This window comes from Haliotis rufescens, unplaced genomic scaffold (assembly GCF_023055435.1).
Source record: "Haliotis rufescens isolate VD_foot unplaced genomic scaffold, xgHalRufe1.0.p SCAF_8, whole genome shotgun sequence".
Taxonomy (NCBI): Eukaryota; Metazoa; Mollusca; class Gastropoda; order Lepetellida; family Haliotidae; genus Haliotis; species Haliotis rufescens.
This window is the reverse complement of record NW_025964372.1, coordinates 6,427,653-6,450,017: the sequence shown is the minus strand read 5'-3', so window position 1 is coordinate 6,450,017 and position 22,365 is coordinate 6,427,653. Positions and strand designations below refer to the sequence as shown.

The following is a 22,365-nucleotide window of genomic DNA, read 5'->3' as shown; positions in this document are numbered from 1 at the left end:
GGTCAATAGGAGGGACATGGTAGGGACGTAACTCCACATAACCATTGGTGCCAACGAATTACAGTCCGGGTCCTTCTCAATCTCTGACAGTGTTGCGCTGTCAGTAACTGTCCTCTGTAAGGTCTGTAAGCCCTATTTCCTTGAGCCCTGGGTCGCCTGGCCACTGTCTGTCGACTGACCATATGTCCCGAAGGCAATCATCACTGATTACCGGCCTTGACCGGGTGTAGTTACACTGGGTCTGCCTCTTCTTGGCCTGTCTGATGTCTGCCCGGTCTGTCTGTAACATTAAATCAGGTAAGTTACAGCAACACGGAGTAACCTAAAGCATGGCGGCTTCCATCGGTACCTTGATCAGGGCCCGCTCGCGTTGTTCGGGTGTCAGTCGTGGCATTTCTGTTTTTTCCATCAGCGTGAGTGTCCTCTAACATGCCGTCCGCATCATTTATATACCCATATTTTTTTAATTTGACGTTTACACGATATACGGCTTTTCCATTGGACAAGAGGTCGATCACATGACCGCGAAGTCGACGTTCATAAGTGTATGAACGACACAATATTTGACGTTCATACGTTTTTCACGAGACCGTGTTCTTGAAATGACGTAAACACTGACGGACTACTTCCACATTCATGGGGAAACCCCTGGGAATTCCCTAGCACGAAAACATACATAAGCATTATTTCTGATCATTTAGAACCTTTAATCTTGGTCTCAGCATTTAATTATACATTGAGAAACGTAAGAGAGCTTAACTGTATGATTGTTCAAGAATTCCTCGCTACGGCCCATCCTAATGAACAAACGAAAAATTCACATCCAAACTATCGTCAGTATCGACTCGATCTGTGTCTAGGCTGACAGTGACCGTCTCCAGCAATCTACAAATTTACCTTAATGTCTGTTTGACGCATCTATAATCACCTTTCAATAATCGGTCAGTTGATCAATTATGACTTACACATGTAACCGCCACAGGTTCATTAACAACTTCGGAAATCCTCCCGTCACGTTTATCGTGTCGGCCATTTTGACGTCTTGTACTTGATGTAAAGGTGACTGACTTACTGAGGTAGTTCATTACAGACCTTTCCCATCTAATTGGGATATTATATGAACACATGTGTTGCGTAAGATGTTTCTGAAGAGCAAGTTCTGCATCCATACGCTCAGGCCACCTCTCTTTTTGGGGAACTATTTTATTCCGCGATATAGCTGGTTGTTGTTTGGCTGTCAGTGTAAACATGAAGTCACACGTACTAAATAAAATTGTGTTTAGATCTTGGCCTACGTCCTTTGAGGAAAGAAATTGTGATAAAAAATTATAAGAATTGACTTTCACTTTGTGTGAGTTCATTGGAGTATGAACCTGCATAGAGTGAGGGCCAAACATTGTATGACCGTTGTCGAAAGCTCCGACGTTCATACAGTTTGGCCCCCACTCTATGCAGGTTCATACTCCAATGAACTCACACAAAGTGAAGGTCAATTCTTAATTACTACCCTTACGTCTTGGACGTGTATCACTTTCCACATAGAGTATTGTTGTGTTTGGGCGATGTGTTTCGTATTGATTTAGTTTGGAATTGCGTTTTTAAGTTTTTGCAATTTCATTTTCAAAGTGATAAAGTTTCTTTGGCCGTGAGTTTATTATCAGTACTGCTACACAACCATACTAATACTATTAAACTACTACTTAGACTACTACTAATATTAATACTAAGAAAATACACTAACAATAATACTGCTACTCCAAATTTTGCTGAGGATCACCACTCGGGAAATACGTCAAATTGTGTGCATCTGTTGAAATAGCCAAAGACAATATTGCGTTAAGACATGTTAAAAACAAAAGTCCGTTGTCATGTGCCAAACAATGACAACAAACATGTAACCAATAATGTGCCCGGTCACCCGACAAAATGAGAGTATATGACCAAAACAAAAACGTCAAAAATCAAAAGGCAACCCGCAATAGCGCTTATGTGATCCACGTGATGCAATCACAGACTGGAACCGTAGTCTGATGCTCCCATTAAGTGTCTTAAGTGTCTTGTAGAGTTCCCGGAAGGACATGGCGTCGTGAGGGCGATCTACTGCTCGTTCCGCATATGTTCGATAGGGTTGAGGTCTGGTGGTCGGAATGGGCACTCCATGCGGACAGTGGTCTCCTGCTCCAAGTAGGCATCAATGACCCTGGCGGGCTGAGGTGTGTTATCGTCCATGAGGATGAAGTCCGGCCCGATTACGCCAGCATATGGTCTCACGTCTTTCCCGTAGTGCACACCTGTCATCGTGCTTCACTGTAGTACATGGAGATCGGTTCTGCCAGCTCTCCTTATCGCACCCCAAATCATGAATGAACGCCTTCCATAGCGGTCATTTTCGGCTGCGTTGGAGTCCTGAAATCTTCCAGAGTCCAGACAGTATCTCGGTTCATCAGTAACAAGAACTTGGGCCAAATTCTGACCAACTGACGTGCTCTTCAGCCCAATCAAAACGTGCCTGACTGTGATATTGGTTCAGTGGAATTTAAATGTATGCACTGTGAGTAAAAACGTTTAAGCCGCTGGCGTTCCGCAGGTCATTTCTGGTTGTGGTGGCAGTCACGAAATGATGACGTCTTGCTGCAATCAGGAAAAGCCTGTCTTCCCGCTGTGTGATGTAACGCTTTCGACCATCTGCATGTTGCTGGGTAGCCTATCCAAATGTCTGGTATCGATTCCATGCCCTACTGATCACACTTTGGCTGACACCAAAGACGTTTGCAACGTGACGTTGTGTTGACCCAGTTTCAAGCATTCCTATGCATCTGCCTAATTATTCTGTCGTCAAATGACATCTTTGACGCCGAAGCGATATAAGTGCATTCAGGTGTTGCAACCCTCAGTAGCAAATGTTGTGCTATCTGATAATGATTTGCAACGACTCTGTCACGATACATCCGAACACAAGTTTTCAAGCACCTTAAGCACCTCGTGCCAATGACTCCATGACTCTGTCCGTTCATCGTGAATCTGGCTTCTCATATGGGTTACTCATTCGTGTACCGGGATATTTCAGTCTTTATTTGTTGGGAATTTTTTCATATAATCAAAACTTGATCCTTAGCAAACTTTGTGTAGTATACTATCTATTTAGATTATACACTAAACTACACACCAAGCTATACTCTTATACTACTATCACGTATCACGTTTTTTTACATCACTTTAATACACTTTTAAATGTCCATACAGACAAGGGGGCGTGGGTGGCCAAGTCGTCTGAGGAGCCGCGATTGGCTGTGCAGAGTTGCGTCCCTTGGACACGCCAGAAACCTATGAGTTCGAATCCCGGTTCGCCCCGATTATGTTTCTAGGTTTGTCAGCACCATGGTTTCACCGAAGTGGTAAACGTCTGAGACCTGCATCACTTCGGGCTTTCCTCCCACATTAAGCTGACAAACCGTGATATATCTGGAATACTCTTAAAAGCGTCGTTAAACGCAACTCACTATACAGACAAGGAAATTGTCCAACGACAAAATATAGTTCCGGTCTAACACGACTGAATATTAATGACAACAGATAGCCACTTGTAAATTGTCCTCCACGACAAACAATGGGAAGTTGAATTGACCTCAGTCAATGTATTGTCTAAAATGACCACAGTTCATATCCAAGAATATGTTTGTTTGTTGTTTAACGCCGCCCTCAGCAATATTCCAGCTATACGAAGGCGGTCTCGGACTGGACCAGACAATCCAGTGATTGACATCATGAGCATCAATCTACGCAGTTGGGATACGATGACCTGCATCAACAAAGTCAGCGAGCCTTACCACCCGATCCTGTTAGTCGCCTCTTACGACAAGCATAGTCGCCTTTTAAGGCAGGCATGGATTGCTGAAGACCTATTCTTACCGGGATCTCCGGGAACGAGGGATATATGTAAGTACAGCATTAGTGAATACTGCATTCACTCACTCCCCTTTGATACAAAACCTTATAGGCAACATCCGTGATGGACACAGCGACGTGGTAGCTCATGTCTGCCTCCCCTGTCCAGGTGCCTACCAACTTGTCCCCAGGGTAAGACGAAATGTCATACCTGTGTGACCTGACTGTGGAAGGACGGTACACGAGGGTGGTGTTAAACAAACATAGCTATAGACATATTGAAGAACGTACAGGGTTATTTTGCATGAAGTTTGTTATACAGTCCAAACCGAATTCTGCGGTAAAATTATTAAAAAAATCTGCGTTTAAAATTACTAAATTCTGCTGTAAAACATAATCATTTCCCCTCAAAACTAAATATAATCTCATTTTACTCTAAAACTTTTAAGCTCTTTCAATGGCTTGATATAAACATAGATTCTGTAGTCATAATGCCACAAGAAAAGGAAAATTACTAGGTCTCATTTAAAAAGTTCGTCTTGTTTTAGGATTCAGATATTTTTTGTTTGAATCGCATGTTTGGGTATCATTCGAGGGCAAACTTCAAAGGAAAAGCTTCAAAATAATGAAAATTGGAATATTGATTGATTGATCAAAAATGGCAAATTCCGCCATTTTTCTGCAATTCTGCTTTAAGTTACATTTTCTGCAAATCTTTCCGCGATCGCGAAATCGCAGAATTCGTCTGGGACTGATAATAATGTTCATAAGCAAGCTGTTTAAATGTTTACGTGACATAATAATAATTTTCTTCTGTAATATAGCCGTACAATACCACAGCACAGAAATAATTGTCTCAGATATATCTTGCTCTGTAAAATGCAACTGCAAGCAGAATTTAGTAACAGAAGCGCTCGTAAAATAATTGTTCTTCATCTTTTCAGAAACAAATCCTTTCTCAAATCCTTTAAGGCATCTTCACGCATTTTAAACAGTCATTTATCAAAGAAAGATTATTATTATAACAACGGCCTTTTTGAAAATTGAAAATTACAATAGCCAACATATACTTACTCTCATGAAAAAAACCTCAGAAATATTTCAAAGATTTTTGGACGAATTTACGCATCATGGAGACGAGATGGCAAGAAAACATTTATGTCGAAATACTCTTTCCAGATAGTATCGAGACAGAAGATATACTGTATTAAAAAGACAAGAAGAAATCGCGGTGAAACTGCCATGATTTATGAGCTATGTCGGATATTCTCGATTGGTGGCGGACTGAGCCGAACGCTCCCACGAAAGCAAGTTAGAATTTTATTCCAGATTATATCGAGAAAGAAGATATAGTGTGTTAGTGTGTGGGGGAAATTGTTGAAACTGCCAAGGTTTATGAGCCATGTCGGATCTTCCCGATTAGTGTCGGAATGAGCCGAACGCTCCCATGAATGCAAGGTGTCAAGTTAGACACAACATTCCACATGGCTCGACGATATTTTGACTATGTGTCATGCAGTTTGTTTCTCAACACCTGGCGCGCAATCTACACGTCCTATCACGAGAAAGATGTTTGTCCTTTTTAGTAATTATTATCATTAGACGGGCCTCAATCCTTTTTACGTTTCAAATTCCTTCATACACATAAGTATCGACTACTTTCAAAAGCTGTATGTATCTAACCTTGTAAAAAGGTCACGTTGAAATTTGTTCACGCATCCATGAAAATGTTAAGTTTAAAGACCAGATACAAAAAAAATTCTAAAGTTCACTTTTAAGAATCTGAGCGTTAAAATCCACGAAAACATTCCCAAAATATTTTAAAAAGCCAGATAGTTTATTACAGCATGGCGTTGTTTATAGGCTCGCGTGATTATTGATATTTATTGACCCGTCGAAAAACTGCAGATCACTCGAACTGTAGCCTACTATGTTCATCTTGTGTATTAAATCGTCACGTTCTAGCCCAGTCATGAAATAATTATAAGCAGTTCAGCTATAGATATGCGAGTGGTTCAACTGAGTATTGTTTTGCGCCGCTTTAAGGAATATTCCCGTCTGGCGTGGATACTTAGCCACAATACCCATTGTATTCTGTTCATGGAAACTATTCAGTTGAATTTACATGTTCGGTACCCGTGAAGATCCGGGTTAGAATTGGTCTTCAGCAACCCATGCTTGTCGTAGAAGGTGACTATGTTTGTCGTAAGAGGCGACTAACGGGATCAGGAGGTCAAGCTCGCTGACTTGGTTGATGCATGTCATTTGTATCCCAACTGCGTATATCGATGCTCATGATGTCAGTCACTTTAATTAGTAGTCCAGACTCGATTATAGGCAGATCGCCGTCATATAGCTGGAACATTGCTGAATGCGGCGTTAAACAAACAAACAAACATGTTCGTGACAAGCAAGAGCAATCACTATAGTCCTAGCCATTTGAGATAGAATCACGAAATATCGCGATGATTAATCAACGACGACAGCTGCATGTGTGTCAATACTTATAAAGTGAAAACAAGCCGTTCCGCAGATAAGGAATATTACTTACAGTAATGGCAAAGATAGCAAAGTGTGCTTTTCAAGAAATGTCCATATTCTTAGCGATAAACATCATCATTAAGTTTTGATCAAGTGGTTACAATCCGACTGAGGATCGGACGTCAGGCCCACAAAAATATCTGGTTTTGTAGCTGTAGTTGAAAATATATCTAATCTCAATACAAAATCCAATCATCTACATATGCACCTAGAAACCTTCTGTATTTTCATATACAGTAAACTACGGTTATCACGAACTTAAAGGGACTGCTAATTTTAGTTCGTTATAACCGTAGTTCGTTATAAGCAAATATACAGCATAACTACAGCAAATAGTCGGGACAAAAAAAGTAAGTTCGTTATGTCCGTCAGTTCGTTATAAACGTGTTCGTTATAACCGTAGTTTACTTATGCCGAACTTTCCCGTGTCTTTGGAAATATGTCATTGATGTCATTTTGACAAATGTCCAAGGTACTTTTGGACAGTCGGTACAAGAACAGTGTTAATGTTCTTTCAGAATTACAGGAATACAAAAAAACACTCTGTGTGTTCCTCCAGATGATACAAGAACACCGTACATGTTCTTCTAGATGGTACAAGAACACTGTATATGTTCCTCTATGTGGTACAAGAACATTATATGTTCCTCTAGATGGTACATAAACACTGTATATGTTCCTCTATATGGGACAAGAACACCGTACATGTTCTTCTAGATGGTACAAGAACACTGTATATGTTCCTCTATGTGGTACAACAACACTATATGTTCCTCTAGATGGTACAAGAACACTGTATATGTTCCTCTATATGGTACAAGAACACCGTACATGTTCTTCTAGATGGTACAAGAACACTGTATATGTTCCTCTATGTGGTACAAGAACACTATATGATCCTCAAGATGGTACAAGAAAAGGTTTGTGATCATCCAGATGGTACAAGAACACTGTATATGTTCCTCTATGTGGTACAAGAACAGGGGCGGTTTGGTAGCCTAGTGGTTAAAGCGTTAGCTCGTCACGCCGAAGACCCGGGTTCGATTCCCGACATGGGTACAATGTTTGAAGCCCATTTCTGGTGTCCCCCGCCGTGATATTGCTGGAATATTGCTAAAAGCGGCGTAAAACCATACTCACTCACTGGTACAAGAACACTATATGTTCCTCTAGATGGTACATGAACACTGTATATATTCCTCTGTGTGGTACAACAACACTATATGTTCCTCTAGATGGTACAAGAAAAGGTTTGTGACCCTCTAGATGGTACAAGAACACTGTATATGTTCCTCTAGATGGTACAAGAACACGTACATGTTCCTCTAGATGGTACAAGAACACTATATGTTCCTCTATGTGGTACAAGAACACTATATGTTCCTCTAGATGGTACAAGAAAAGGTTTGTGACCCTCTAGATGGTAGAAGAACACTGTATATGTTCCTCTATATGGTACAAGAACACCGTACATGTTCCTCTAGATGGTAGAAGAACACTGTATATGTTCCTCTATGTGGTACAACAACACTATATGTTCCTCTAGATGGTACAAGAAAAGGTTTGTGACCCTCTAGATGGTACAAGAACACTGTATATGTTCCTCTAGATGGTACAAGAACACTGTATATGTTCCTCTATGTGGTACAAGAACATTATATGTTCCTCTAGATGGTACAAGAACACTGTATATGTTCCTCTAGATGGTACAAGAACACCGTACATGTTCTTCTAGTTGGTACAAGAACACTGTATATGTTCCTCTATGTGGTACAACAACACTGTATATGTTCCTCTATATGGTACAAGAACACCGTACATGTTCCTCTAGATGGTAGAAGAACACTGTATATGTTCCTCTATGTGGTACAAGAACACTATATGTTCCTCTAGATGGTACAAGAAAAGGTTTGTGATCATCCAGATGGTACAAGAACACTGTATATGTTCCTCTAGATGGTAGAAGAACACTGTATATGTTCCTCTATGTGGTACAAGAACACTATATGTTCCTCTAGATGGTACAAGAAAAGGTTTGTAACCCTCTAGATGGTACAAGAACACTGTATATGTTCCTCTAGATGGTACAAGAACACCGTACATGTTCCTCTAGATGGTACAATAACACCGTACATGTTCCTCTAGATGGTACAAGAACACTATATGTTCCTCTATATGGTACATGAACACTGTATATGTCATCCAGATGATCACGTTCCAAAGATGCAGTGGAGGTAATTGAAAGGAAAGTCAAATAGATATCGTCGTGGAGAGGTAACAAAACATGTCAACAGACTTCGGTTTCCGTACTTCACTATAGGTATTTTTACCTACAGGGTTAGCAACAAGGAGTTCATAAACATCGTATATGCCCTATTGCAAATATCACTTTACGAGCACCAGTGTTTTGTTTGACGTCATCCAAATCTTATTGTGGAGTAAGATCGGAATGACGGCACACTAGAATCGACGTCTCAGCTGAAGATTTGATAATTGTGGTTTAGTAAGACGGTGGTCTTAAGAATTTATTACACTCGCATGTGTGTCAAACTGATTTCACCAAACGAATGGTAGAATTGTTGTATTTTCCGAGCGAGAGCGAGGGTAAAACATGAATTCTTCCATGAGTTGAAATGCCGGTGCAATAATCTCTATGTATGTAACTTTGTAAACAAAAATAAAAGCGTTTTGTCATAACAGTTATCAAGCTCTGTTTGTGTCACTTTGTAAACGTAAAAGAAAGCGTGTTGTCATAAAATCTTCGTGGTTGGTTTGTTGTTTAACGCCGCACTCAGCAATATTCCAGCTATATGACGGCGGTCTGTAAATAATCGAGTCTGGACCAGACAATCCAGTGATTAATATGAGCATCGATCCACGCAATTTGGGATCAATGACATGCATCAACCAAGTCAGCGAGCCTGACCACCCGATCCCGTTAGTCGCCTTTTACGACAAGCATAGTCACCTTTCACGGCAAGAATGGGTTGCTGAAGACATATTCTACCCCGGAATCTTCACGGGTCTCTACTAGGGACACCATGTTTAAAAAACTGTTTATATGGAAATGTATGCAGTAGGCAAGGCTTGACTTTCTTCTGTGTGCATAGTATAACCAATTTACGACTCCTTATAGTAACGCTATACCAATTTGTGGATTTGGCCTCCGCTGTCAAACAGAGAAATAATGAGAAATAGTTTATTCATGTGTCACGCGTTACATAAGCTGTGTATATAAAAAAATGAAAGAAGGGAAACGTACTTAATAAGTAACGCCATAAGGCTTATGAACTACAACAGGGCAGTAAGCATATATACCTAAAGCATAAGAAGGATAGTGTTCTTATCCTGTACAAGACAGTGTTATACATGGCAATATACATATTAGTTAATATAACGTTCATGAATTACATAATTTTGTGACCCGTTAAGATATAGGGTAGAATAGGTCTTCAGCAACCCATGCTTGCCGTAAAAGGCGACTATGCTTGTCGTAATAGGCGACTAACGGAATTGGGTTGTCAGGCTCGCTGTCTTGGTTGATGCATGGCATCGATCCCAAGTGCGTGGATCAATGCTCATGATGTCAATCCTTTGATTGTCTGTTCCAGACTAGATTATTTACAAACCGCCGTCATATAGCTGCAATATTGCTGAGTGCGGCGTAAACAACACACAAACAAACATAATTTTGTTTATACATTTCATAAAGTGTGCTTGCTAATAGAACTTATACATTTTCTGACTTTAAAATAAATATAGGTTTAAATCAGGACTTGTAAAGATAGGATTTGATAACATACAAAATTTAAAAACATAGCATTGATCATACATGCTGCTTCCGAATAAAATGTGAAATTCAACTGCTGAACGTCCACCTATTATCCATGCACTTGTTGCTTCTTGGAAAACTTGTACTTTTAGCATCGTATGAAGATGTCATGTCATTGTCGCGTGTTTCTTGAGATGAAAACAATCTTATAAAAATGACTCGCTCATTGAAAGATATAGCGTAACCATTAATATTCAGATTAAATACGATATAGTTTCTATACATAGCTGCAAAAGATTAGCAGTACTGAATGATTAATCCGTTTGAACGGGCGTGCAGGCAAGTCACGCTTTTGCCGGTTTGATTAATTGCTTAAGCCTTTAAATGTTTTAAATGAAAGAATTCCCAGTGTGCCACCAACGTGGCTTCTTCGCTGTCGAGCTTCGTGTTTGTATGCTTGTCTTATTTTGTTAAGATAAAGTCTTGGGTCGGGGTGGGGGTTTAAACTGAAACTGGGTTGGGTTGGGGAATGCATTTCACGCCGTATGCAGCAATATTATAACATAATTCCAACAACGGACAGAGTAGCATGCAGTTATTGGTGGTGTGTGCATCGACCCACGCCTCGGTATTCGACAGGTCAGATGGGGTTGATGGGAAGAGAATTGACCCAGGCCTCGGTTTATATACGAGTTGACTGTTAATATTGGATGATGATTAGAGCACAGATCCACACCCCCGGGATTCGATCGAATGGTCCAGTAGTTGACGGTGTTAGCACAGATCCACACCCCAATCTCATTAAAATCAGATCTTAGTTCCCGCTACCGAGTGGTCAGGCTCGCTGACTTGATGCATGTCATTGTATCCCAACCGGGATCGATGCTCATGCTATCAATAACTGGATTGTCTGGTCCAGACTCGATGTTTACAGATCGCCGTCATGTACCTGCAATATTGCTGAGTGCGGCGTTAAACAACAAACAAACAAACGCTAAACAAAGATCTGAGGACATCCCATTCCATGTCACGTCAGGCCGACTTTTCGCGAACTTTGACCGACCAATGGAATGACTGACGATAAGTCTGCATAAGCCAATCAGAGGGCAGCTTTTAAACTGGCAACTACGCTTCGAAACATATTTTGACAAATTCTCAATTAAAATTGTGAAAACTTAACAAAAGACGTTCTGGAATGGCTAATAGATGGCCTAGATTGTATGACAGTACAAACGGACTTGGTATCTTCCGTTCAAAAGTTTATCCCATTGAAGCAACAGATAGCCGATGATTTTGACGGATTCGGTCGTAGAGCCCAACTGTCGTTCGGAATACCTCGTGTTAACTTTTCGAGATTGCATGATTAGTAAAAGACATTCGGACTGTCCCATTCCTGATCTGGTAAGCGACGCGCTCATTAATCGGATTAAAGGTCGTTCTGACGTGACCAGTAATGTCATTTCCTCAGGTCTTTGTTTAGCGGTAGCGAGAACTAAGATCTGATTTTAATGACATTGAACCACACCCTCGGTATGCGATCGAATGGACAAGTGGTTGATAGTAAGCGGCCACACAATTCAGCTAGCTGAGAGTCGATGCTGTGAACCTCCTGCGCATCGCCGACCAATACATTGGTGTGCGTAACCTAAGGGTCGTTGATTTGAGGGGCAGTGAGTTAGATCGATCTACGTAAATGTAACACGATCACACGCCTTCATAAAGCTGAGCGCGGCAAGAAACAACAAACAAACAAACAAACAAAAACACACACTGTATCCAATTCAGGAATCGAACCCGGGTCCGTCATGGAGAAAGTTACCGCCGAACTACTCTCTAATTCCACAGGCACAAATGGTAGCTCTCACGTTCGATTTTAAAACCTCGACGACACTGCATGCATGGTGATTCGCATTGACCAATGTATAACCCAAGGTAACCTTGTCTGACCAGTGTTGGCAGATGTCAACTCATTGACGTCATACTTCTGCTGACCTTAGTTTCCCAATTCTACTGAAACCCTGGGTAGGGGAACTCTGGTCAACAACCTTAAGGTGACGCCATTGTTAAAGCTAATTAGTTTAATTATCGATTTAATCATTAAAAACATTTTAATTAAAATAAATTAACTAGGTGTTGATAGTATTTTGTCTTCTGACAGACATTTTATTATATACTTCAGTGTGAAAGACTGAAGTTGAGAAAAGTGATATTTTCTATAACACTTGATATTTCACTGCAGTAACCATAACACTTTGACGGAACTATTGTCTCCCTTTATCGTAGGTATGTAGCCCGTAAAGAAACTGCTGGCGTCCTTTTTACGTTAGGTCCACATTGACAAGGCAAATTAATGACAGATGGCCATTTATGTTTTTTATACTTTTGGTTGTATTTTTTAAGAATTTGCAAACACGAAACTCCTTTTTTACGCAAATACAAGGGTGTAGGGTGTGGGGAGGGATGTGGGTGGGTGAACCGTCACTGTGTTTTAGGTTGGGAGAATATACTTTTCAAGGTTTTTTTCCGGTAGACAACTACACACAAAGAATATAAAAAATAGGAAATTCCATGTGTCTCGTGAAATATCAGGTTTCTCTCATCTCGTGACGGAGGAAAAGGAGATATTTACACAAAAATGTCTCCTTTACCCACGTCACTCGAAAGGCCTAATGGCCTGCAGTACAATTGCAGTGACAGAATAAATTGTCACGTGAAAAAAGTTGCAAGAAATATTTAAACTAGGTTTTGTATGAAAGAAAAACATGTCATAGAGTGGATATTGGTAAACATTCTTCAAATTTAGTACATTGATAATTGTCTCTGTAGAAGATGGGGCCAATATTTTAATCGTAACTGTGAAAACCCAGTACAAATACACATCACAAGAACCACAGTTCTTACACATAGCAGGTAATTGGTCAACATAATTTAATTTAATATATGTCTTCTGGTGTACGTTAAGCAATATACACTTGTTAATCCACATAGCGGTGTGTTATAGCAATACGCTTGGCTGCTGTGTTTATCGTTCTGGCAGCCATTTTGTAGTATAACTTATTTTTCATTTTATGCGTCTTCTTTCGTATATTGCCCTCTGTTATTCTTGATCAACACTGGTTGAAGCTTACTCTGTCGCCCAGACCCAAGATAATATATTAAAAAAGGAGTCCAACTCAAGTCTAGATTGCCTCTGCTCTGGCACTAATATTGAGGATTGATCTGAGGTCCATTTGGACAACCCAGGGTGCCAGAAATGGTGGCTACGTCACTTGACTCCCTCCGTCTTCTCACCCAGAGAGAGAGAGAGAGAGAGAGAGAGAGAGAGAGAGAGAGACCCACGGGATGGGTATGGTGCGTAGTCAAGGCGAATCGGAATTCGAACCAACGATCAGTTGTTTCAGGCACGCCTAAGATACCGTAGACGATAATGGACGTACTAGACAATGAAAATGATAGCTGAAAGTCAGCAGCCTATCTGAATAACGGGTTTAATGATGCTTGTGGAATTTCACCCATGTCAAGCTTGCTTAATTTACGCCTGTTAAACCGTCTAATCTCTATCATAATATGGTAATTTTATGTATAAATGTACAGAGCGTTTCGGTGAAACGGAACAATTATTTATTTTGATATCGATCGGATTCGACAAGCTGTTGCCCCTAGCAACTGAAAATTATATCCCGTGCAATTAACCAATTCCTGACTTCTGAACCAACAACCAACTGAAGTCTGCGAATTTTTAAATACACTCTATATAGTATATGGGTATCCCGAAGAATTGATCCCCAGCAACCTATGCTGATCGCATATGGGGCCACTTATTGGCTTAGCGACAGGCTTGAATTCGTCTCATCGTACCCCGACAGCGAGCATCGATGCTCACAATATTAATCACTGGATTGTCTGGTCGAGACTCCAACATTTACAGGCCGTCGTCATATAGGTGGAATATTGCGGTGCGGCGCACAACAAACGAACAGAGACATAAAAAAAAGAAACTAAAAGAAAACTGGGTCACAAAAAACACTTGACAGTTTGACAGACGCCAAATATAAAATAAGCATAATTTGGACAGTTATTTAAAAAAGTGCTGACAGCATATGATTTTTTGTTGGCAGCAATCTACTTTTGCAAGTTGGTTTCCTTGGTGATGAAGAAGTTGTCACCGAGGCTGAGTTGATATATATTTTTTGTTGCATACAATGCACTCACGGACGTCAGAAGGCACATAGATATGTTATATTTATTACATCTTAGTTTGTTTGTTGTTTAACGCCGCACTCAGCAATATTCCATCTCTATGAAGGCGGTCTGTAAATAATCGAATATGGACCAGACAATCTAGTGATTGATATCATGAGCATCGATCTACGCAATGGGATACAATAACATACATCATCCAAGTCAGCGAGCCTGGCCAACCGATCCCGGTAATCACCTCTTGCGATATCCATGGGTTCCTGAAGATCGGATCGGATCATGGTGGAACTTCACGGTTATTACATTTCAAACATATCATATTTTTACTTTTATGAGAAGAAAGGTATTGATCATACTGTATATACTATCGTCTCTCATAACCCTGCAAGTATGGCTTGTGTACATAAGTTATTCATTTAACTTGTTTATAATATTGATGTGTGTCTCTCTGTCAGTCTGTCCGTCTATGACTTGTGATACTAGAAATGTTTTTTACTTGATTGTTTGCAGTGGATGCAATGAAAAGTATATCGGAAAGACAGAACTTAAATTAAAAAGAAGAATGAATCTTCACCGTTCACAAATAAAGCAGCCACACAACCGCACGATTCCACTCAGTGAACATTTAGAAGCATGTGGAAACGGCAACTTTTTAGTTTTCCCGCTATATAAGCTAAATTTTGATCATGAACCTACATTGTTTCAAAAAGAGCAACATTTCATTCATAAATACGCGCCTAAGTTAAATGTAAAGGCGTAAGTTATTTGTCCATTGTCACCTTGGTATTGTGACGTCATAGTTTCCTAAATGTTATGACGTCACGTAACTATATGTTACTACTACATGTCCGTTATTCAGTTATGGCCTATATATATAGGTATCTACTAAAGGGGGAATAACATGGAATATTACCTACACGGATGTTGATGCCTGTGACGATTGCTAAATTGTTTTTATTAAACGTAACATTGTTTAATATATTTTCCATGAAATGATACAAAATGCAAATTCCTTTGTCGACGTAACAGAGGAATATGAACAAGGAATTTTTAATGTTAATTATCATAACATATGGCATGTATACATATAAATAATAATAAAAAATAAAATATCATCATAACATACTGCATTCACATTCTGTGCCGATTATACAAAGCATTTTTTGTCTCAAATGATTTTAACTTAAAACATATTTTCATTCAGGCCCTGACTGTGTATATGATAACTTCAAAGAAGCGATATAGGCATGGGCGAGTGTGGTTGATCACCTGCCGATGTGAGTCGCTACCGTGTCAAATCTACATCTGGGTTTGATCGGACAGCGCACGCGAACATCTGAAGGTGCGAGAAAACCTACTTGTCCGACACTTGCTAATTAGCTCACATTCATTTACCATCAGTGATGTTGTGTTGGTAGATCACAACTCTCATCGTGTCAGTTGCAAGTGTTGATTAGGTCAACTCGCATCATAAACACCAAGCCTCGGTGTCACGTTGCATTAACGTAAATATAACCTTTGACCTTTTGCGGAAATGGGTGTATCCCGTATTTTGATTGGCTCCTATTCCGCCTCATTCCCACGTGTGTTCTCGGTCGGAGATAACAAAGCGCATATAGAACACCGGCGTTTCTAAGACAGTCACGGAAAATAGTCAAACACAAATTGGGCAGAGGACGAAATCCCATGTCTGGATTTAAACTGGGAATAGTGCGCCTCGGCAGAGCGGCAGGGAAGGTAAGAATGACCTCCTATTTGTCAGAATATTGCAGAACACAGTGCTTCAATGTATTGATTTCGTACGAGCGAGCAAATAGCCATTGATTGAACGAAAGTCGGAATAGAAGGATGGATAGGCAAACAAAGACTGACAGATGGACGGCGAAACGTAGCTACACATAGCTACAAATATTTCCCCGTTACATGTTATAAAGGCCAAACCGACATTTTTCACGATTTCTCATCCCGCTAGAAATAAGCGAGTCGGTGTAGCCGTCGTTCCTGACCCAGTTCGTTGAATTCTGGCTGTCTAAAGAGATACTGCAGCCGATATTCAATTTATTATAAAATTTCCCCCATACTCTTCCTATTAGTATGTATCCCGTGTTCATTCTCAATTTACACCGCAAGTATATCCTCTGAATATTTGACATTCTACCAGCGGATCCAGGAGCACGAAATATGTCATTTGTTAGCGATGTTGATACTGTAGGCTGTGGAACATAGCATGAACGACACTGTAAACAAAAGCTTGCTACAGCGACAATCGGCAGTGAGGACAAAGTAAAATCAGTTAGCTATACACGCTATCGACCGAATCAGTCGACTTTATCGCATATTTCCTCACCAGTCCTTTCATTTATATTCCAACAATCCTTATTTTCAAGGAATCCTATTTTGACTGCTCGTACCATCCTGGTTTCGCACAGATAATTATTGATTAATGCTATTTTCGATATTTCATCCATTGGTTCAAATTTCGCCCTATATATTTCAGTACCACAAGGCCATCCTAAATTCTATTCTCTGAATTATTATTCTGTTTAAATCATATATTACGTATCCAGTATTGTTATAATATTTTGTTTAATTAAGTTGATGTCAGGTTGACCACATTTTACGTTTCATTCAAACTTTGCTTCAAAATGATGCTTAAGATAGAGTATTTACTTTACGGACTGTTTAGTAAACAGAGGCTGGAAATGCAGCTACAACTATGTTTTTCAAGTATGTCATTTAGAATATTAGGTCACCCTGACATTGTGACATTTTGTTCATGTCACATACAGCAATGTTTCAACAAAAATGGTTTCCCGAAATAATCTTCCTGTTAAATACAGTAATTCAGGACAGGTCTTGAGCAGTGCTTAGCTTAGGATGACACCAATCAACACTCAGCCAGCTAGTAATTAATTAATTAGTAGGTGTAGTTGTACATTCTTATTGTTTCGAGCTCCACACCTTGCTTAATGATGATTTACACAGAAGCTAATCAACAATACCTCGGCCAGGTGATTATGATTGACAGGAAAAACACAATTCTGATTAATTACTAGTATATTACAATAGAGAATGAATTGGTCTGATTGCCAGAACATCAACATCCTGTCAATCAAAGCCATGAAATTGACATGAAATAGACACAATTTAGTTTAATATTCCTTCAGTGAGGAAGTTAAGAACCAGAGAAAGTTTGAAATTGAATACATATTTGTGAAGTTTTTCCTCATATGAGCTGTCCAGGTGTGTGAGGTAGCTGACTGACCTACTTACTTTTGTTTCCTTGTCAAGCTATGATCAGCTGTTATTCATTGTCATCGAAGACGAAACCCTTTCCTGCATACTGATATATTTGTGTTGGTTTCAGAAACAGGACATCAGATTTTAATTTAAACTGTTTTATATATTTTTTAATTTGTTATGATAACTTAGGAGGAGACGCAGGTTTCATATTCATAACAGATCTATGGTTTGAGTCAGTTGGTCACAAATTATAAAATTTCAACACAACAAAAGTATCTGAAATTTGTTGATTTTGAATGTTATCAGTTACTGAAATCATGTAACTGACAGGGTTATTTAATTGAAACTTTGTATCAATTTAATGAGGTATTGAAGTTAATGGATGAAATGTTTTTCTTGACAAGGAAATTTGAACATATTGATCATTAGTTTGGTGTAACAATCAATCATTGATTATCATCAATACAGTTTCACAATATTACCACTAGGACAATTGATATTTGTTGATGAATGTGGTACTGTAAAAATTTAAATAAACCTAAATTTCAATCACATGATTTTTTAATATAAATATTTCACTATGAGATTGGCTGTGTGTGTTTGATTAGTTTTAATATTGAGGAAAGGAAATTGATTTTCATGGTTGACAACATATTATTTTCTACAGTGTTCATATAGTAACCTTGACAAATGTCACAATATACAGTTCGATTCTATCAGTTTGCTATAAATATATTCCGGCCCTCAACAGCTCGAGTTCGACCATTTGTAGGAACACTCAAACATGGCTTCATGTTGTTGGATTTTACTCTGTTTGTTGTCTTCGTGAGAATAATGTGGATAAAAAATTGATAGACGTTACATCCCTTTTGGCAGTGTGACATAAAATATGCATCTTCTGCACTAACTGTTGATTAGCGGACAGAAAGCAGTAGTCTGACTGCCTGGGGAGTGTTTATTGGGGAATTTACCTATGTCTGTATATCAGTGTGTTCTGGGGAGTCTTGGTAATATATTTTAGGAGGTCCCAGGATTTCAAATGCGGTACCCAAGGTGTCCCAACATCAAATAAAATACAAAGTATATATGATGCTAGTCTGCCTCCAAGACCCTGGAGACAAATTATGAAATGAATCCAACTCAAGCCGAGAATGATTTGGCAAGTCTAGATTGCCTCAGCTCTGAAAATAAGCATTGTTCTGAGCTCCCTGTTGATTACACTGTTTCTTTTGTAGATATCTGTTATTAGATAAGGTAACTTTATTTCTGGGACTAAGTGTTAATGTCATTCCTCATCCTTTTAAAGAATGAGATTTCCTTGTTCGAATTTGACCTGTGAAGATCCAGGCTAGAATAGGTCTTCAACAACCCATGCGACTGACTATGTTTGTCGTAAGAGGCGACTAACGGGATCGGGTGGTCAGACTCACTGACTTGGTTGATGCATGTCATCGTATCCCAAATGCATGGATTGATGCTCATGATATCAATCGCTAAATTGTCTGGCCCAGACTTGATTATTTACAGCAACCATCATATATTTGGAATATAAGAGTACTGTGTTAAACAACAAACAAACAAACAAAACTTGATTGAATTGAAATCTAACATACTGTCCAAATGTTAATTGTATTTCATATCAGAACAGAAATATCAGATTAATCTTACGTACATCATGCTTCAATTTATTTATTTTCATTCATTCCAACATCCGTTCTCATTTGCACCCAGTGCATCTTGCAGTTGGTAATATTTGTGTCCATTCTCATGCTTAGCAAGCAAAAAGATTTTAGTCCAGGAAACCTTGGTTGTTTTTCGATACAGTAGACACAATATTTTGATGAATATGTGGTTGTTCTATGATGCTTAGATAAATCTATGTCCTCTCCATTTTACAGATGTTTTAGGGGATGACATATAAGATCAATAGTTTTTCATTCCTACAGTTGGAAACTGGGGCATGGCCCCTTTGTCTAGGATGGTGCAATTTGCTGTGAAGGCTTGTGTTCCTTCGGTGTGCTAGAAACCTTTAAATTGTGTGTTTGAATCCCGTGTGTTTCTAGGTTTGTCAGCACCATACCCGTGCTCGTGGGTTTCACCAAAATAGTAAACGTCTGAGACCTGCATCACTTGGGGCTTTCCTCCCACATCAAGCTGACACACTGTTATATAAGTGGAATATTATAGAGAGTCTGTAGAACCCAACCCATCCACCCACTCACTCACTCCAGTTACATGCATTAAAGTATTTATAAAGAAGAATGTAGTGTTTGTATTTCTTTCAAATTTGATAAATCTGTTTCTATTGGTTAGCAATATTGAATGTGGACTTACACTTATCATTAAGTTTTTAAAGTGGCTACTTTTTTAAATTTATGTTTCTATAATTAACTCCATGTTGAGTTGTTTTAAAAAAATCACAATCATTCATCACCAGAATTTAAATCATGAATGTATGTTAGTCGTCTTAATCAAAGTCTAAATTTCAATTTGACATTTGACATACTTTTCATTTACCACGTCATTGATAGAATGTTAAGGAGTTCAAAATATTGCAAGATCTTCACTTTAAATGTGACTTAGAACAAACAAGGCCACTCGAAGACATTTGAAGGATTTTGAAAATAGGGGGTCAGTTTGATGTAGATCCTTTGGCAAGGGCTGCATCTGAGCTGGCCACATGTGGCTGCAGTGTCTCTTTGTGCTGGCAATACAGCAGTGTTTTTACAGCACTGGTCATTGTTGACCGAGGTTGGTCAAATTGTTACAGCTATTGTCAAACTCGTGTGACCCTTTGACATCTGTTTCAATGTCAAGAAACAGCTGTTTTGCTAACACTGCTAGAATAGTTGGGACGACCCTTTTTTCTATTGTCTGTTTTATGTTTGACAAACCAGAGACAAAAGCCTGGTCATGAAATAAATATGAGTTGAATACATTTAATTTTGCTTGAAAGGTCCAACCTTGATGAATCAGAAAATTTACATACAACTACAATTATCGTATTAAATTAGAATAACAATTGACATTTTGAATTATGATTGATCAAATATACTCCTCTAAGAAGTTAAAGAACACGGATTCTTTCATGTTAGTATAGCTAATGTGTCGTGTTATGGCAGATTGATGATATTAATGTGAAAGAATTTGGTGTTCTTTAACTTCTTTTGAGGAGTTTGTAGCCTGTGTCTGAAGACAACTTCTAAAAACAATTGAACAAATCCTCTTCAGAAGTTAATACACATACATGCTATTTTAGGAAATAATCAGCCTCCTGTAGTTTAGACATGATTAGCATCTATTTTTTCCACTACCAGACTGACAAGCAACTTTATGCCAAGTAAAGTACAAAAAGTTTGACCAACAAAATTTTATTTTTATTTTGACTGACCCAGCTAATTGGTTAGCAAAAATCCATATCACCAAATCCCATCATTAAACCATATAATAAACCCTTATACCCCAAATGTTATGATCAAATTGCTTATGTTATTAATTAGTTTAGTAGACAAGCAAATATTAATAGTACATTTTATAGTCAATTCTAAATGGTTAAAGTAACGGTTATCATTTATGTGGTCCAAAAGTCAATAAGATTGTAAGAGTTAGTATAGACTAATGCTGAGTCTCTGAATTTGTTTTTAATTTTGACAGAAATAAAAAACTCACTTTATATATTGAAAAGGAGCCAGTGAGATGGGAGGACAATCTTGACTTGCTTCATTCAGGGCTACAGCATCACAGGGCTGGGCTGAAGGAAAATAATATGGTTCAGGGACTGTAAGACAGTCTAGGGTCAGTACACAATAAAAAAGAAATTCTTTTCAGTTACAAGAGGTTTCATTTTAGAACAGGTGCATTCTGACAGATATCCCATTTGAGACTAGCCAGCTTACCTCGTTATCTAGTCTAATGTTAAAGGTTTCTGCAGGGCTAGTAGATATTGAAGCTGTACTGTGTGTTTGTTCTATGTTGGTGGTGTGGAAGCGAGTCAACTTCAGGTATCAGGTTCTGGCCTCAGGCTTTGGCCCAGTGAAACCGGTGAGCTGATGGGAGCGCTTCTTGCATTGTTGATTTACCAGGAGTTGAAAAAACCCTGTGAAGGGTTATTTTTTAAGTTTGGGTATTGATTTGAACAGCCATATATTATTTACAAGTGCACTTTATGATATTTTGTTTTATTGCAAGTGCTCTTCACTTTATTTTATTTTCTTTACAAGTGAACTTTATTGTATTTTACGTGCCCTAATCAATTCATTCTGGGTTCAAGTCCAACGTCAACTCTGATTGCACAAAGTGATCTCAGCACTACAACTATTGTAAGCCTATGTTAAAGTATGGGAGTTATGATCATCTTAGCACTAAGATCGCTTTGTGCAAACTGGTTCTGGAGCATAGGTCTTCATCAGCATCGTGTGCTGGTATATAGCTGTGTCACCTTGGTCTTTCTTACACAAGAAAACCAGTCAGTTGACTGAAATATGGTTCAAAGAATTATTCTAAAACTACTTTTTTCATCCAAAGACCAGAATAAATGATGGAGTTTTTTTATATAAAATTTGTACACTAAAGTACAATAGCTGCAAAATATTGTCCTAAAGAATGCTTAAAAATAATTGTGGATGCAAATGCTTTAGGAAGCAAAAAAGTATGCCGTATATATGTCATTAAATCTAATTAAATTTTAGGTTGCAATTAAAAATGATATTTTATTTATTTCCTGA

General features: G+C 38.8%; 1 protein-coding gene across 3 annotated transcripts in view; it reads left to right on the top strand.

Moving 5' to 3' along the window:
• Nucleotides 1-15,987: 15,987 nt before the first annotated feature.
• Nucleotides 15,988-22,365, top strand: part of LOC124148992 (zinc finger MYND domain-containing protein 19-like) — a 41,798-nt gene continuing 35,420 nt past the window's right edge. For all 3 annotated transcript variants that reach the window (XM_046520319.2, XM_046520318.2, XM_046520317.2), the window contains exon 1: nt 15,988-16,135. In XM_046520319.2, coding sequence (XP_046376275.1) covers nt 16,085-16,135 — 51 coding nt within the window. In that variant the 5' untranslated portion in view covers nt 15,988-16,084. The remainder of the gene's footprint in view (nt 16,136-22,365) is intronic.